The following is an 18,812-nucleotide window of genomic DNA, read 5'->3' as shown; positions in this document are numbered from 1 at the left end:
TTCTACAATCCATAAAATACAGCCTGGAAGTTGTTATTTCCAACCCAGGCTGAAAGGGAAGCTGCAGCTTTCCACCAAAGCACTGACAGCTCTGGACTCACACCACAGCACACAGTACAAGTTTTATGTTATTTGAACAACTCATCTCACTCCTTCGCCTTCAGTTCTGGAAGCGTCTCCCACACACCCTTTTATTTTTTTCATTCCTTTTGGAGACAAAAACCTGGCTGGCCATCACGCTGGTTTAATTAATTTATTTTTCTGCACATAACTGCTGACTTTCAGAAGCTCCCAGTGCCGTCCTGGTAGAGGAAAAGATGGATAAAAGCATGGAACTTCACATGAAGAGATGCTGTAATATATTTTACAATGAGATTTAATCTGGAAACTAACTAAACAGGGTAGACTTGGCTTTGGAATAGCTGCTGAACTAAAAACTTCAGTTCATGTGCAGAAGTTCTGTTCTGTATATGTGTACAAAGCATGCACATTCTGAAACTCATCATTACTTGACAGCTTTTCTCAAATAGAAAAGCAGCTGAACAGCACAAAAAGCAATCAACACTCCCTGGTTTCTTATCTGTAATTTTCTGTGGTTAGATCTGCACCAAGGCAGCTCTGGCTGGCACCTGCAGCATTAAATCTGTGTCAGCATTTCCATTATAAATTCTCCACTTTAGAGATTGCTGCGTACCCAAACTCACATACAGATTTTCCATGCAGGAGCAAAGAGTTTATTACTGCTATTTTAAAAAGCGATACTATTTCCATCTCTGCCGCTCCAAGTTTTACTCTGGTTTCTTCACAGAGAAATACCAATAGATACAGTTTTCAGGAAGAAAAACTCCTGACACAAAATTCAGAATCCCAGGGAGTTCTGGAAATGTGGAGGGATGAGGTAAAAAGGCAGCACTGGAATTCTTGACTCTCTGAAACCTTGACTAAAACTTACAGACAGGTTTCTTAATTCTACAAGCTAATTTACACTATTTGGCAATTGTCCCCCACCCGTGGGGGGAAGCAAAATTTATTCAGGTCCTGGGTACTTCCTGCCTTGAAAAGCAGCTCCTCCCCTGGCCAGGTTTGAGAGTACCCACCTGCCCCCTCCCCAACAGACAGAGTGCTGCAGAACAGTCCTGCAAGCTGATGGACACTGGAATTGAAAAGGGGGCAAGTGATTTCTTGCTGAGGAGAGAAGAACTGATTTTGTCCTTAAGAGAAAAGCTAAAGAGATCCAAAAAACGGAATTAATCATCCTCTACCTGCAGCTGTCAACAAAGTCCTTAACTGCAGAGAGCAGAGGCTTTCCAGATGGCATGTGCACTCCTTGCAGAGCAAGTGGAGAGCCAGGAAATTCACAGCACTATTCATTTGAACCATTTAAACCTCCAGCTGAGGCCACATGAATTATTTTCTAGAAATGCCTGTTAAGAGTCCAGGTAGCACTCCCTTAAGTAGGACTGTAAACTCAGACATGTGCAATGCAGAAGCAAAAGCCCTTGAGCTGCATCAGTCCTATGCAGCTCTGAGGAGAAAGCAGCCCCTGGAAGGTGCCCAGTACCTGCCACACACATACCTCCCAAAAATGCCAGAGTGCAGGTGAGCTGTACCACTCCAGCTGGCCTGGAAGGGACATACTGACAGAAGGAAGAGCTGGACTATTGCATCCAGGTTAGGGTTCTCAGGGAAAGAAAGATGTGCACCTGTTGGAGTGGATCCAGAGAAGACCACAGAGCTCTGCACTTCTGTAACAATATTTATTCTACACCTATTTCTAAGAAAGGAGAGGAAGAGCTGAGCTGTGAGAAATGCAGGCTTGCAGAACTCAGAAGTGCTGCCTCTGTTTGTTTACTAAATATAATTCAGTCCTACTCCTGCAACACTTTGTTAAGGCACGTTGTCTTTTGCTCACAAAGATGCCTTTGTCAGCTCTCTCCAACAGTTGTCCAATACATTTTTGAAGTGTTTCCCACAAATCCAGCTCTGCACTCACAGCCCCCAATGATAAACAACAGCAGTATGTGGGATATGCACAGTGCACAGACATTCTATTGCGTGGCATATAAAGTATCAGAGCAGGCAAAAGAATTTGCAACAAGGCTTCCAAATAAAATTTTTCACAGTTTGACATGAGCTCAGCCTTTACTTAATATTTTACTCTGTCTGGTAATGAAAGACATCCTGCCTGTCCCAAAGCACTTGTCTAAAAGAGCAGATATTTGAAAGGTCACAACCACTCGGAGCAGCAGGACTGCAGACGCCCGCTCGGATGTTTGCTCTGAGATAAATCAGGCTGCAGCAGCTGCTGCTCCCAGCCCGGCCCCGGCCCTATATCAGTCACATACACATAAACTTCTTGCACTGGGATGCACCACAATTTTTTATTTTTTTTTCACACTGTCAACTATAAACCATGGCAACCTCTCCCCTCAGCTTAAAAAAATCAGCTATTTCAGGCACTCTCTTACTCTCATCATAGATCTTTCAAACAAACTTCTGTGGGACAGATTTAAAATGGCACCTTAACAAAGAATGTTCTGTGGTCAAAAAATGCAACAAAATACTTGCACCAAAACATTTTCATTCCCCACACTTCCCACTGCATCATGCCCAGTCCGTCACCTCTACCCACAGTATTTCTGGATTTACTACAAAGATGAGAAAGACCACAAAAAAAAAAAAGGTTTAAGTTTCATCTAGTTCTTTTCCTTTGAGAGTTTCTGCCCTGCAGAATGGAGTGCCATTTGGGCTGAGAGCCTCTGTGCCTGCCATGCTGCACGGCTGCCTCAATCCATTCCTCACAGTCACTCAAACCAAGAGCACAGAGGAACAAATTTCCTCATTCTCCTCTGGAACACTGAAGCATGTCTTTGGGATAGGAACTGTTACTTCAGGGGGGTGAAAGAAGGGACTTTGAGGGGGAGATCCTTTAGGAAAATGAGAACAAAACTGCTGCACAGACCCCAGGGCACAGTTCTGCAAACCTCCGCTGCCTCTGTGCTCGGTCTGACATCCCACAGCTACTTATGGAACTGGCTATGGTGGATCTCCATGAACAGCTGATTTTGGAAAGGAGTAAGGGATAATAAAGAGGAAAAGGAAAATGAGATATACTTTTTCCTGCTCCCTTACATGTCCTGGAACCAAACCTGCACTGGCAAGGCACTTCTTTTTATTTTACTGTTTGAAGAGCTCCAAAGAAGGTTGGAAAATACAGAGCTTACCAGCTTTTCCATGGGAAAGCTGCAGAGTAACCCCTGGCCTTGCTGCAGGGAGCAGCTGTCCCTGTGCTGCATTTCAGTGCCTGAGAGTCCAGGAGCAGTGGAGCCTGAAATCTCCTCAGCGACCATGCCACAGCTGGAGGCAGAGCTCGCTCTGCTAAATACAGCATCCCTGAGCTGGGAACTCGAGTGGGCCGTGTTGGATTGCACAGCAAAGCAATTTAAGCAAATGACTAATCTAAACCCTGTGGTTTCCTTCCTACTTTGGGCTTTGAAAAAGTGGCTGAAAAGCATCAACCATCAATCCTCACCTGCTGTAACAAAGCAAACCCAGAAGATTAATTTTGCTATCCTAACGCCAAATCAAGGCAAATCCAAACAAGACTGTTAACTGAGCTGTGCCAAGCCACTTGCACTTGGACTTGGATCAGGACTTATGGTATACAAAAAGCATGACATGCTTTTCACTTCCAGGAGGAAGAAAGAAGAATTACTATAAGATTATTTTTTCCCTAGACTTCTTGGTACCTTAACTAAGTCAGCATTTTAATTGAAACTACCCTAAGATTCCCACAGTCTTAACAACTATTTCATTACAATACATATTTTAAAAGTGTGTAGAGGTACACATGTGTCAATTACACATAGAAAGTGCCAAAGTATTTGTTTTTAAAACCAGAGCGCATGAAGAGTTCTTCATGCAGCAAGGTCTCAGCCAACTAAACTAACAGGAACATTTAATTTGCTATTTAAATGCTCTGATTTAAAAAAAAAAAATCTTTCCAGCTGACGTAACAGTGAATTAAGAAACATGTGACACTACGATCTGAAAATATTACACTGGATGTAATCATAACTGAGAGAGAAGTTACATTAGCCTAGAAATAAAGACGATGATTTGTGGCTTGCCCCACAGCAATGCAGAACATTCCAGCACACACAATGGACGTGCTGCAGTTGGCTGCAGAGTGGCAGCCTTTGTAAGGCAATGTGTGTTTCACCAGCACACACACGTTAGCAGCACAGCACACCCAGCATCATACTTACTGCGGTGCCGGCTGCCGTAGGACCAGGGGTGCCACGACCCTCCTCACCAACACCCTGAGTTTGTTCTTCAGGCCCACGTGTCACAAGAATCCTGAAGTGCTGCTGCCTCATGTTTTGATCTGGTCTGATTTTAAACAAGCATCCCTGCCCTTGAGGCATCCGCTCTACTGAATTGCTTCTAGGTATTTCTGCCCTGTTCCTGCTGTTTCCAGGCAGTTCTGAATTCAGCCCGTCACCTGTGGGGCTAACTCCTTCTGCTGGTGGCTGGACAGGGTAGGAAGTGCTCCTTTCCAGCCGTATCCGAGGGTACCTGACCAATCTGTCCCCTTTGGTTCCAGTAAAGCCAAAGTTACCTCCACCTCCTGTGCCCGTACTGCTCGCCTGTGGCTGCTGTAACTGGAGAACAAAGAACTTTTTCCCAGAATTTGCTGACAGGTCTGGCACATGTTGCAAGGACCAACGCCGGGGTTCAGGGCTGGGAGCATTATTTGGAGCCTCAGGACCAAAGGGAAGTAGAGTAACTTGAGGCACATCTGCACTTGAGGCCCGATGCTGAATCCTCAGACCACTTATGTTTAAACCTGAAGCTTCACTTGCTTCTTCTCGCTGGGCAGTCAGCAGAGCCTCCTCACTCTGGTTATTGGTAGGAATGCTACAAAATATTCTACGGTTACAGCAAACAGTTCCATCTGTCTGCTGCCCTAACTCTTCCGTCAGCCTGGGTGAAGAACCGTCAGGAGTCACCTGTGGAGCGCTCGGAGAAGAGCGCTTTCCAACAGAGGCTGCGTAACGCTCCCTGAAGTCAGAGAATTCACAGGGAGCTGTCTCCACCGGACACTCCAGGGCCGCGCAGCCCTCGGCAGCTTTGCGCTGCAGCGAGATCTGCATGGACGAGCTCCTGGTGGGGCGCGTGGCGAGGCCGCTCAGCAGCTGCGGGATAAACATGGATGTGCTCCTTTTCAAGGAGCCCGCTTCGTGCAAATCTCCATTGCCGCCACAGTCCGCTCCATGCCGCGAGAACGCGTGAGGGCTGCTTCTCCTCGGCAAGGTGTGGAATGCCATGAAAAAGTCATCTTCTCTCTCCTGGGCGAGGATCTCCGATTCGGGGGCTGTGTTGCTTCTCCCAGAGCCAAAATGAAACCGCAGCCGATGGGCCATGGTTTTACAGAGAGGAGAAAAGGAGAGGGAGAACAGCAACAATTCAGGCACTGCCAGAAGTTAAAAACCAAAGACATAAAGTCCGAGAAAAAGTGTCCCATCTGCCAAATGGTTAGCACTGCAGCCCTGGGAGCGACAGATAGCAGAAATAGCCCAAGTGGCAAGCAGCATTCCAGGCATGATTGGGCAGGAGCAGTCAGCGCTCCTACACACACGGTGACATAGGGTAGGATGGTGGGAGTCACGTGGCCTGGTTCCCCCTCTCCAATGTAAGTGTGCGAGGAGTTTGTTTTTTCCTTTTTTTTTTTTTTTTTATGCCAGCAAGAGGCTGAAACAGCACCTTCCCAGCTGCTCCTTTTCCATCAGGGAGGAGTGGCCCCAGCAGGAGAGCTCGCGCAGCTGACTGAGGCAGCGAATGCACTCAGCGCTGCCATAAATCTAAACCACATCTGATTCACAGGGCACGCTTGGAGAAAGCACTTGCAGAAAAATGTAACTACAACAAAACCACTTCCATTTTGCGTTAAAAGCTTAAGTCAACACCACATGCAAATGAGGAAAATTCTTCCAAGCATAACATTTTAACGTGTTACAGCTCTGGGCTGTCATGGCAGAACAGGAATAAATACAACATGGTTACGCTTTCAATTTTAACTATGTTCGTAACACAATTAAGCAAAAAACTTTTGTCTTTAAAAAGCCCCAACAGCAATATAATCTGCACTCCCCTTTGAGTAACTACAAATTACAAACAAAGCAATCGTACATATGGCAAAAATCCCACACAGTAAAACCAGCAGAAACGTGCAGACACAAAGCTCCTTTTCCAGATTTACCAGGAAGTACAGGTGAGGGAAAAGCAGAGCTGGGTGTTGCATGTCTGTGTGTACTGATCTGCCCCAGACCCTGCACAGAACTGCCTGCTCCTGGCTGCCTCCAACAAGGGAGTCAGCAATGCCACCACACGTGGCATTGCCAGCACGAAGCACAGTTACACCCCGAGAGCAGGACAGGCAGACAGGATACACCAGAATGTGAACCAACCACCCACAATCAGCTCTGCTACAACAAAAATAGTGCCCTGAGGGCACTCTCAGTGAAGGGTGCACACACCCCTTAGCACATATCAGAAAAGAAACTCTGGTTAACCAGAAGTGCAACTCCATCTCAGAGCCTGGACAGCTGTTCCCTGGGAGAACTGGAAAGCCTAAATCTTGTCAACAGCTCTGAAAACCTGTATGTGGCGGGTCAGTCCTCCACCTAAACATCCGAACTCTGCTTGCAAGCAGCTTGCTTTCAAAAGACAGAAAATTACCAATCCCAAGAGCAATGACAGCTCAAATGGGTCAAACTGCCAGCAGCCAGCACAACCCCACAATGTTTATGTGGATTATGAGACACAACAAAAATGTGAACAGCTTCCACACAGCAATGGTCCTGGAGATTGCCTTGTAGAAGCGCAGCTGTTAAGGTAAAATAATACCTTATTTTTCAGCTAAAACACATTACTCAAGAAGATGGTCTCTGCACCCAAAGTGAAGCTGCATCATATTTACTATGTTTAGATTAGTGAATAGAAAGGCAAGGACACCTGCAGAGACAGAGTCCACTCTGGTAATTTGGTTACAAAAAGGAGGAACAATGGCCTTCCAATAAAAGCCATTTAAGTATTGACAGTAAGTATGTGAGAGAAAAGCAAAATAATCAGTTCAGTATCTCCTCATTCTATAAACACAACCTAATGAAAACCTGCTACTCCAAACCCCCAAAGTAGTCACCTTGCCATAGACCATCTGCAAGGAAAACCATGGCTAATAACCCCAGGGGCTGCCTTGGCAGGAGGTTCCAGGCCCAAGGACAGACTGACCTGGGAGGTAGGACCAGAAGGAAAATACACAAAAATCTTTTCAACAATAAAAAGTGCTGAAACTGCCAGGGTAAGGCCAGTACTGGATGCCCAAGCTTGAAAATCCAAAGCAATGTGTCTGAAATGAGTATCCCAAACCTATTAATTTCCCAGCTGTCAGTGCATATGAGTTTTTTTTCTCTAACCCACCTCCCTGTCCCTGAGACACTTTTGCATTCCAGTGGCACATGGCAGTTTGAATAGTGCAAGTGGTCACTGTGATAATTGTATACAAATAAATATGCTCCTGGTCAGCCCACTGGAGAGGCACAGTGCTACTGGTTCACAAATTTACTTCCTCCTGAAGAAAGATCCAGTCGTTTGGCTGCCAAGTCCTCTTCCTCCCCAGATTACAGCTTCTATGGTTTCTTTTGCTCTTTATTTATTAGGCAGATAGAATCTATTTGTTGAAGACAGATGCTTCTACACCATCTTTTTTAAATGAAAGCATCTTTGCAACTCTGATCCTAATTTTCAGAGAGTAAACAAGTATAGTAAAGGTTGTAGTGCCCCCAGCCCAGATGTTCAGTCCTGATCTCATGAACAGAGAGACGGGGTTACAATGTTCAAAAGGCAAACCCCCAACATCCATCCACCAGTGTGCCGCCACACTGGCATAGTTAACCCCATATGTACGGAGTGTCACTGTCCCTTTTCCCATGGATCACAACTATAGCAGCAGTCAGATGGTGAAAACTTCCTCCAGAAGAGCTACTGCATCAGCCAAAGACTAAACACACCAACAACACGTGAGCATTGTGAGGCAGAGAACTGAAACCCAACAGAGCATCATTCTGCATGACCTCAAACCTTCACACACAGGCTGTGCACACAAGGCGCAGCTCTGGAAACCACCTCCCAAAGCAAGATGCAGAAGCATTCAAGGGCTGGAAAGGGACACTAAAATGATCAGGGACTGAAGCAGCTGCTTCACCAGTGACTAAGGAGGCCAGGACTTTATTGGTTTGAAGTGGAGAGGCCTACAGAAGGACACAGTGAGGGTTTCACTGTCAGAGGGCTGGGTGAGGACCATTTTGGTCTGACCCAGAAGAGCACTACTTTAGTGCCCTCTTAGTCCCAAACTCAAATGCTTTTTACGCATCTATTTGTGCTCCTAGGCACACTGACTGAAACAACAGGCTAAAGACACTGTCGAGCTGTGCTGTATTTCTGTCAGCTGTGGCACACAGAGCCTAGTGATCAGTGTAACACAACGAAGACAAGCACTCACCAGTCTGTTTTCATCAAACACCTCAAACAGGAGCCGATGGTTGGTTGGGTTTACCTGTGGGAAAATCCAAATGTCACTGCAAGTTCAGTAGCTGCACAATAACAATACCTGGGCAGTAGATCAGGCAGCAATCAAACCAAGATAAACAGGACAGGACAACAGGTCTGATGTAAATCTTTACTTGAACTGGAGCACCAGAACCTTACTGCAACTGGGAAGAGCCTGGAAGTTGACATAAAAGCTTTTATTTGCTCTCCTCAGTTACTGCATTTCCCTGGCAGAGGACTCCAGCCCCAGGCTGGACTATCAGGGTTCCCTGAATGATTGATTGATTTATAAAGAGCAGGAGTTTTGCTGCATTCCCTTCAGAATTTCACATTCAGATATGTTTCTGATTGGCCATTTCTTGCTCACCATCACTAGCCCATTGAGCACACACACTCTTGGAACACCCAACAGAAGTCTCCCTAACACCTGAAAACAGAAGATATACCCCCAGAAAATTATTTACTTAAATTGAAGCAGAAAGACTGCCAACATTTAAAAGGACAAAATCAAACATAAAAAGGACTCTGTCAGAAAGACAAAAAAACTGCTAATAATAACAAATTTTATAGTGTTTGATCCAGTTGATATGGTTTTTCAGAAACCTTTGCAAGCCAGGTTACTATGACCAGCACGTCTAATTAAGAAAATTTAGAAACAATATACCACAATGCATTGATAATTCTTTGGGCTGGAGATGGGACTTTCCCACTTTTGAGAACTGCGACACACAATATAGGGTGTAAATTACTTTATAGGTCCCATTATTGCTGAGGACTTTCAAGATGTGTTAACAGAGCATCTAGGAACTATACCAGAGGTTTTGCAGCAATATTGTGCGTTTCCTCCTCCTGAGATTTTAGATCTGAATTACTTGGCTGCAAACCCCAGAAAAGTTGTTTGGTGTGTGTGTGTCCCAGTCGGCATTCCCAATGAAACTGTGGCTAATGACCACAAATAAAGAGAAACTTACTCTAAAGTAAAACTCTTCATTCCATTTAGGGTTCAGTGTCTGTAAAAGAAATAACAATATTTACATACTAATGTTTCTTTAAGCTTTCTGGTGTGCAATTACAAAAACAAACGTGCAATTGACAGTTTTCTAGGGAAATAAAAGAGAAAGAAAAACATGTAATAAATTAAATTTTAAAAAATATATTGTCAACTAGAAATACTCTACTGAGTAAACCAAATGTGGGAGGACAATTGAGTGAGGTGATCCTAAAATAGACACTAAATATAATTTGATGATTAAAAGACAAATCACTGAGAACCTACAGAAATAAAACCTGAAGACATTTCATTCTCAAGACTAATTTTCACCTGGGTATAAATGAAAGTGTTTTTTAAACACAAAGGTAACTTTAGGGCTACAAAAATATGCTCAGATTTATACTATGAAATAAAAAGAAAAAAACAAAACAAAATGGAAAGAAAAGGTGTGAATAGGTTAAGATATTCTTCCAATCTCCTCTCAGCCCAAGGATTTTAATTTTAACAACCTGACTAAAATGCACAGAATAAACGTGCACATAAACTGCAAGCTGAAGTGAGCTCAAGCATGACATCATAAACTGATAAAAGAGATGAGAACTACAAACAGTAATTTGGACAATTCAAGCTTGGGTAAGTATAAAAACAATTGGACAATATGTCCAATGTTTTTGTGCTCATGCCAAATCATTCCCTCATGCTCTCACACAGCAGAGATTTATGGGCAGAGCTGACAGGAAAAATTGGCTTTACACCCACAACAATTCTGTTCTAGCAGAGAAGGGGAATCTTGGCTGTTTATCTTACTCCTTGCTCTAGATCCAACAGATTCCTCATGTGCAGGACACGGGGGCTGACTATACTGCATCTCTCTACCAAGTGGGAAAACAGGAGCTCGGGGCAGAGCAGGAAATACTTCCTGAAAGAAAAGACCACTGTAAAGGGCAGGTGAATCAATGAGGGGAAGGGTAGGGATGGGCTTGTGGGCAGGGAGAAACCTTCAGCTTTTTTCCCTGAAGGAGCACAATGTATTCAGTAAAAAAAAAAAAACAACAAACTATTAAAATGAAGCACTAAGGAAAACAAGTTACATTTTAAACACTAATATTCATCAAATGCTACTGCTGCTAGGCAGAGAGGGCATGCACAAATTACCAAATAAAGAGCTGGCTTAGCACTGGTTTTGAGGGCACTACTGCCCATTGATAATCCATTAATTCCAAATGCTGCTTAACCACAGAGTTCAGGGAAATCTGATGGACAAGGCAGCAGAGTAAATGCCTGGTAACTCACAGAAATTTCTTCCACCTTTACAGGTCCCACTCTTAGTGGGCCAAGCCAGAAAGTGCAAACATCTGAGTGCCAGCAAAGAAGGAATTGCAGCAATAGTTCCAACCAGGACATGAGCAGGGAAACAATAACAAAAACTCAACCTCAAAAAGAGCTACCTCCTAAAAAAGGGTAAGCATTGCTCACATAAAGGATTGCCAGGAGTCAAGCTGAGCTAGACCTTCCTCAGGTGTTCAAAAAGGGTTTTCAACCCTACACTGAAAAGGAGGGCATGGAGAGAAATGATGCTTCTGAACACTGGAACAATGTGAGAGACTGGGCATTCTCAGAGATGGAAAACTATTTTTAATATTCCATATGGGAAAGGTAGACGTCTTTGGAGCTCAGTGCAGTCAAGGTGAAGAAACTAAGGAACTGGATAATCTTCACCTGAACTTTTAAATCCCAGCAGGAATTTAAAGAACACACTGACCATGTTACAGGATTGGAAGCCAGCAAACAGCAAATCCAGCTTTCCCTACTTCAGGGAGAGCCTTTCCAGCAGGGCATTCCAAACACAGGTCAAAAACAAAGTACAAAGCATTCATCAAACCTCACAGCTGGATTAACTATGGAGGGAGATAAATTGAAATAAAAAGCCTCAGAAACTCAACCCAGGTAGGTCATGGCACATGAAGCTGACTTTCTGCTGGTGACTTTTATTTTTTCAGAGCAAGAAAACGATGTGCATGTAAATCCCTTTGGCTGTAATGAAGCACTTCCAGAGGCACAGTCCAGCTGTGCAGTAGGATACAGATCCAACAGTGGCACAGGTCATGGAAAAGGAGAACAAAAAGGGGACACTGCAGCTCCTTCTGCTTTCCCAAAAGCACTCCTGCAAGCCAGTGCTGTACAAAGTTACCTATTCATCTGAGAAACACAAAACTGAGGAGAAAAGTGAGAAACTTGTGAAGGGTTAGACACAGAGCTGAAAGAGGTAACTTCTAGTCATCCATTCCTCAGATTCACTGTACTCAGTATTTTTTATTCATGATTTTAACTCAAAATTGGGATATGCTAACTATGTTTGCTGTTTACAAAACAGAGAGAGGATTGCAACTTGCACAGGGAGAACTCTGCCTTGAGATGAAATTTAAAAATTCAAAGCAGAAATTACCACCTAGAACTTTCCAACACAGGAGTTAGTACCATTACTATAGAAATGACTGAGAATGTCTGGGCTTTAATTGAAAGTGAGAAGAAACAGTGAAAATAGGCAGATGCAGTCCTGGGAATAAAACAAGCACCGACAGCTAACCAGGAAGTCTTTGAAAAATTTCTTTTCCACATCAAACATGCCCTGGTTCTGGGACAGTTCTGCTCATATCTTCCACACCTCCAGGATTCCACCTTGGCTTTCTCATGACACCCAATGTCCTGATTTTAGAACTGCATCATTCCAGTTTGTGCTTTCAATAACAAAATTCTCCTCATTACTCTGTTCTACAGCAATTATTTCAACTGAACCCCTGTTGATTCTAAATACCTTCATAAAAAATGACAACTCATTATCTTCCCTTACTTTTCATACAGCTTATGACTACTTTCCTCTCTGCCACCAATACCAGCAAAATAAAAAAAAAAAATCCTTACAGAACCTTAGGATTCTGATAATGACAAATATCCACTGGTGGAATTTTGTGTGAACTAAAATTGAGAAAAGAAATAAAACTTAAAATAAATAAAAAAGTCAAATAGAACTTTTCATTCTAATTAAAATGTAAGAAGTCCCAGGCTTTTCTTATAGCATATCTTCTGTCATCTCATTGTTTTAAATTCCCATATTAGGAAATATTTTGAAAATTGAAATTTTGAACAGAATGATCATTTTTACTAAGTCAGATAAATGATAATTAAATCAGAATTTCTCAGTCCTTTATTTCAGCATGTCTTTCTTAGAAACATGAATTTGAAAAAAGAACCTGTGAATGATGCAGTGGGATTTGATAAGCCAAGCTTTAGGGAAAAATATGCAACATGTTAGGTGCTGTCTCCAGGCCAGACACACTGAGGTGCAGGCACCTGCTCTCTGATTTTGGTTTGGAGAAAACCACGTTATCCAGTTGCTATACATGCATGTAATGATTTTAATTAGCGTTGCATTATTTGTGTTCCAGTGTTCTTAATCCTTCCAAAGCCAAGGAATTACAAAGAGTATGTACTTACCTTCTTGATAGTTTTTGTCTGCACAAGAGCAAGTTCTCTGTTCTCATCTGCTACATATAAGGAAAGTTTCACATATGGGTCACTGCAAAAGAAGACATCAGATTTAATGGCCTACAGCTATACAGCCAGAGAGCACTGCAGAAGGAATTTGTCATTTAAATGGGTAACAACAGCAGCTCCACAAACCTCTAGTGCAGTTGTCTTCATTGAAAGCTCAGAACTCTAGCAAGCTACTGACACATTGAAAATGAGTGTTTGAATGTGCTCAGTTAAACCCTGCCCATAAGAGCAGAGATCATTCCCTGCAGCTCTGTCCCTGCTGGGGGCAAGAGCCTCCTGCTCCCACACAGCTCCTGCCCACAGGCAAGCCTGTGGCACTCCATCAAAACCACTCAGGGAAAAATGGGAGCCGTGGGCTTTGGAAGAGACTGGCTACAACTAACCCCTGCAGGCTGACAGAAGTATTTTGAAGCAGTTGTTATTATTGTTCTGAACCATAAAATCAAGCTGCACAGTATCAGCAGTGATTCAGACAGACAGGGCAGAGAGGAACCTGTTCCTGCCCAGGGCAGAGGGTGGAACTGGATGGTCTTTAAGGTCCCTTCCAATGCAAACCATTCCATGGTTCTGTTCTCTAGACTGGGACAAAGAGCATCCTGCAGGAACACATGAACCTCACACAAGGTACAATGTCAGCAAGTGGAACTGCAGCAGAGCCTCTGCCTGAAGGGAGGAAATGGGTGCTTGAGTAAAACCAGGACCCTGACTGCTCTGGTGCTTCCCTCTCAAGGCTGCAGCACACTCAGCTGGACAATGATCCAAGATTTCTTGAAAGCATCAACAAGAGACACACAAAAAACCACCAGACACTCAGATTTACCAACCAAGTCGTTCAAAGGCTGATACTTTTTGAATTTAAGGAACTATTTTGTGACAGTATCAATACAGAACAATTAGCACTTGCAGCGTTCATTACACTGGCTGCTCCATGTATCCAATACAAAATGCCACAAAGGTGAAACAAGAATAAACAAGACATCTTGTTGGACTGATTATTCCTACCAGCAAATGCACATAAATGCATGTGCTTCAACTGCAGTTATGTTCAGAATTAAGCACCAAGGTTTAGAAGAAAGCAAAACTTTGTGATTATAAAGAAATGCTGAGGCTGCTTTGAATTGCTTGATGTACAGTGCTAATATTTACAGCTATTCTCCCAGATTTGGATTATCAATCCATACCTGGGAAATGTTATTTTAAGGAAACCTTAGTAATATTACAAATTTTTAGTGCCAAAATACCCTGGATGAACCCTCTTGTCTACAGAAAATGAAAACTGTGAAGGTGGCACAGATAATTTTAAAAACCTATTTCTATTTTTAAGCACTAGAGCATAATTAAGTTTATTACAAATTTCAGTAAGGAAATTCTGCCTTTACTGAACAGATTACCGCCATCTCTGCCTGCTCTAAAAGCAGGACAGAGTGAGTCAGACTGAGCTGTGCAGCCAAGCTTGTGGTGCTGAAGGTGAAGCTGGAGTTTACCCAAATGACTGGATATTTGAGACTGTTTACTTACATGCATTTGTTTACTTAAACAAGGAAAGCTGACACCGTCCCAGTGGAGCAGCCTCACACAGCCCTGCACTGCGGCCACTTGCTCTGACCCCGGGTTGCCCACCCCCAGTGGCAGAAGAGCTCTGCACAGAGCCTGCACAGGAGCACAGCACAGAAGGGCTCCAGCTGAAGGCAGCAGGCCATGAGGAATACAGAGCTCATCCATACAGACAGTTCTTCACACTGCAATTACAGCAGCTCTTGGTGACTAAAATGCACCTGACCAATATTAAAACTCTTCTGTTTGGAAGGCAATAAATAAAAAACATTGTAAAGCTTTTAAGAAACTTAATACTCGGAATCAGGCTCAGATTCCAACAGACAAATAAGCAGTCTAATTTGCAAATGCCACTAAGTGAGCAGCTCCAGGTGAGCCCCAGGGGTCTGTAGAGCCCCAGTTGCTGGATCCTGCTCTGCAGGTAACACAACCAGTGCTCCTGGGATCCATACAGCTACTGGGAAAATGAAACAAGCTACACAGGAAAATAACACAGACCAGCTGAGACTTCCTGGGGAGCAGGCATTGTAACTGAACAAACTGGTGAAAGAATCAGAAAATGGGCAAAGAATGGAAGAAGGCAGAACCCCAATTAAGAACATAATTACAGCAGCAAAACAAAATAACTGGGACCCCAGAGAACAGACACTACATGTCAAAGCAGCAGTAGAAACACTGAGGGAACTTTATAATGGTTAATTGCAGCCTGAAAACTCAGCTAGCAGGAAGTATTCCAGAAAAACATGGTATCTTTGCAAGGGAAAATCAGTACCAACATGACTGGTATGTTAGAAAAAAAAAACCAGTAAAATTGAAAAAAAACAGTAAAATTGAAAAAACAGAAAAAAAAAACAGGAAAAAAACAGAAAAAAAAAAACAGGAAAAAAACAGAAAAAAAAAACCAGGAAAAAAACAGAAAAAAAAATCAGTAAAATTGAGGAAAAGTTTCAAAAGAACGGAATACTGTTAAAAGTCACTGGAAAACCTATCCACAAATTGGAATGAAATAGACACAAAGACAAGCAGTAAAATACCAGATTCCTGTCTCACATCAGTGTCTGCAGATGGGTTAAAGGAAGGAAATCCTGATGATTCAGATGACAGAAGACAATAATAAACGAGACACTGCTGAGAGCATAAAAACCCTCCAGCAAATCAATCAGGCAAGTTTGGACAATGCTCTAAGGCACAGGGTGAGATTCTTGGGATGTTCTTTGTACGGCCAGGAGCTGGGACTCGATGATCCTGATGAGTCCATTCCAACTCATTCTACGGTTCTATGATTCTAACCTTTGAGCACAGAAAGCAGACTTGAATCAGTCTAGAGTTGTGCCTGCCAGATATTCTCACCCTGAAATGGACTGATTAAAAGGAGGAGCACTCAGACAGTATTGGATACATAGGGCCACGACAGACTGACAGAGAGCCACCCAATGCAGCGAGGCTGTTGTGCCCAAGAGGTGACCCAACTACAGCAGCAGGGCATAATAAACCTACATTTAGGGCAACAAAGGGAAATTTCAAAGGACCAAGTGGTGCTTAAAAGAGGAATGAGCCCAGTCATAACCACAGCAGTGACTGGGGATGAAGGGGAGTTCATTTGTGAACACCTACCAAAATTCTCCTTGCTACAAAATCAAAAATGATTAAAAGCGCCACATCTCATCTAGCCAAACATGACTGGCCAAAACCTAAAGAGAACATCAGCACCTTCCAAGATGAGGAAAACCTTAAAGCTGGTAACAGTTCTCTGGAGAATAAAAGGGAATCCTAAGAAAGTGATGCTAATAATGACAGCTATGTTAATCATAATCACAAGTTAGTACAAAGACAATTTGGCAGAACAACAGCCATTGAAACAATCTGAGGCTTAAGACACCCTTTTCCTGACCTCTGGAATCCCTCAGACATCCAGAATTAGCTCTTTCCCATGGTTTTGCCAACTTGCAGTATTTTGCATTTTCTTAAAGCTCAAGCATCTGTAGACATATAATTATCATCTTTCATTTGAATCTCAGCATGAAAAGGCAAGCTTCCAGCCCTTCTTCTGGAGGACAACAAAAGCTCTGATGACTTAAAAACTCCAGCAAAAAATCTCAAGGAAAATCAGCCTCTTTAAAAAAAAAAAAAATCACATTACTTTGGAGCAGTCCCACTTGTTCACTTGAGTCTGGAATCACATTTGCTCTATACTTTTGAAACAGTTTTGAATGTAAGTCTCAAACTAGCTTCTGCCAGTGACATGACATATTATTTACCTATTTTAAGCTCCAAAAGAAGGGGGTGGAGAGCACAGGCACATGTGAAAGAACAATGGAACTACTAAGGCCTACATGGCTCTATTTTTATTATAAAAGCTGAAACCGCCTCCCCACATATAAAATTTAGTAACACTTGTTATGCAAGTGCGTGAATGCCAGGCTTGTCACATGCAGGCAAACTTTGCATTTCAAAATAGCCCGACTGGTTCTCTTTGGAACAGTCTTGCACAAGATAATTTTGCTTCTGTAAGAAGCACAGAACCATTCCCTTTGTGCTGCCACTTTTCTGCCTCACATATGTGAAAGAGCTGATGAACAGCTCCTGTAATCCTGGCTACAGGAATACCGGCACACTCCAACATGAAAGCAGAGAAGCCTCTTCCTCAAAGCCACATCCCAATCTGATTCTTCCCCTGCTCTTGAGGGAACCACTATTTGGCTATCAGTTAATGTTCATCCATCCTCTTTTCCACCCCCTCACTCCATCCAAGCTACCTGCACTCTCCTCAGGGCAGCTATACATGGAACAACATCCTTACTGAGCCCTGAAGGCATGTGCCTCCCAGTACTGCCGAGTCAGATAAGTTGAGTGCTTCAACAACCCCCACAATGACCCCTTCACATTTCTGCCCAGAGCAGCTCAACTCCTCCGCAGGGGACTGGGATGGCTGAGGTTCTGGGTTAGCCTGCTTTGGGATCCCTCCACCTGTGGGCAGGTACAGAGGCAGATGTGCCCAGGTACTCAGTGCTGCAGGAACCAACCTGCTCTGCACAGACACTCTGGGAAATCTGTGCTCGTGGAAATGTGCTCTTACAGACAACATGCCTTCAAAACCACCATATACAAATTCAGATCAGTAACATGCATCATCCTCAAAAACATTCATCTCAAGGAGTCTCCATAAAATTATGGGAGCCCCTTGGATAGCAGTTAACATCGAGGCTGAAAAGAAGTTTATGCTTGACAAGAGGAAACTCTATTAACCTAAAAAGGTTTTTCAGAATCATTTAAACACACTTAGAGAAACTGTCTGTGCATGCACTTAGTGGAGCTTAAGAAGTTTCAATTTTTTTTTAATTCTAATGTTTTGCTTAGTCACTTTCAGATTCAAAGAGATGAGGGAAACAAACCGCCAAAACATGCATCATTAAAGAAGATTAGAATTATAAGGAGATGCTTCCAACCAAGTTTTATGGAGAGCAGTAAACACAATGTTCTAAGGCAGAAGCTCTTAGAGTCACTATCATTTTATCCCAATAACCATTCCCCTAGTGACTTTCCCTATTCTTGCACAGTAAGAAGGGAGAAGCACAATAAGAATACACAGCAAATAAAAGGAATGCTCCAGAGCACACTCGCTATGTTTGCTCCCTGGCTTTATTTTAGCACGAGCCTTCTGGGTTTCACCTTTCTGCCTGTACTAACATCCATTAAGAGTTTTTCTCAAAGAGAATCAAGATTTTGACCTCACTGTCACACAATTCTCGTGTCCCATGACTAAAGCAAAGCACAAGTGTCCAATTACACAAGGATAAAGGAACATCAGCTTCTGAAAAGAAAACAAAACCTTACCTTACCCTTCACAGTAAAGCCAAACTTGCAATCCATTGTGCCTAAGCATCCCCAAATCTCACTCCTCCATACCAAATCCCAGAGTCATTTTACAGACCTCCCATCTCCCTGCTACTAGTGTTTTATTTCACAAAGAAAGGCTCACACTTCTTCTGACTCTACAAGAAATGCAGCAAGGCTTTACCAAAGAGCTGCTAGAGATAATGACTCACATCATAGATAGCTGCAAAGAAGTGCCTGTGGGTGAAAAAAGGAGTTAAAAATTACA

The 18,812-nt window shown here is 43.1% G+C and overlaps 1 protein-coding gene across 7 annotated transcripts in view; it reads right to left on the bottom strand.

The window, feature by feature from the left end:
* NEDD4L (NEDD4 like E3 ubiquitin protein ligase) overlaps positions 1-18,812 on the bottom strand; it is an 86,541-nt gene that overhangs the window by 38,241 nt on the left and 29,488 nt on the right. For 5 of the 7 annotated variants that reach the window (XM_062514074.1, XM_062514076.1, XM_062514078.1 and 2 more), the window contains exons 2-4: positions 13,097-13,178; positions 9,582-9,620; positions 8,564-8,617 (exon numbers count right to left, since the gene is read on the bottom strand). Coding sequence is in view for 2 of the 7 variants with exons in the window: in XM_062514072.1 (XP_062370056.1) it covers positions 4,269-5,426 (1,158 nt within the window). In the remaining 5 variants the exon portion in view is untranslated. Of the gene's footprint in view, positions 1-4,268; positions 5,990-8,563; positions 8,618-9,581; positions 9,621-13,096; positions 13,179-18,812 lie in introns of those variants that run through there. The other 2 variants (XM_062514072.1, XM_062514073.1) reach the window with 2 other exon arrangements.

Source organism: Cinclus cinclus, chromosome Z, assembly GCF_963662255.1.
Source record: "Cinclus cinclus chromosome Z, bCinCin1.1, whole genome shotgun sequence".
Taxonomy (NCBI): domain Eukaryota; kingdom Metazoa; phylum Chordata; class Aves; order Passeriformes; family Cinclidae; genus Cinclus; species Cinclus cinclus.
Note: the sequence above shows the minus strand (reverse complement) of the source record. Positions and strands in the feature narration are given on the sequence as shown.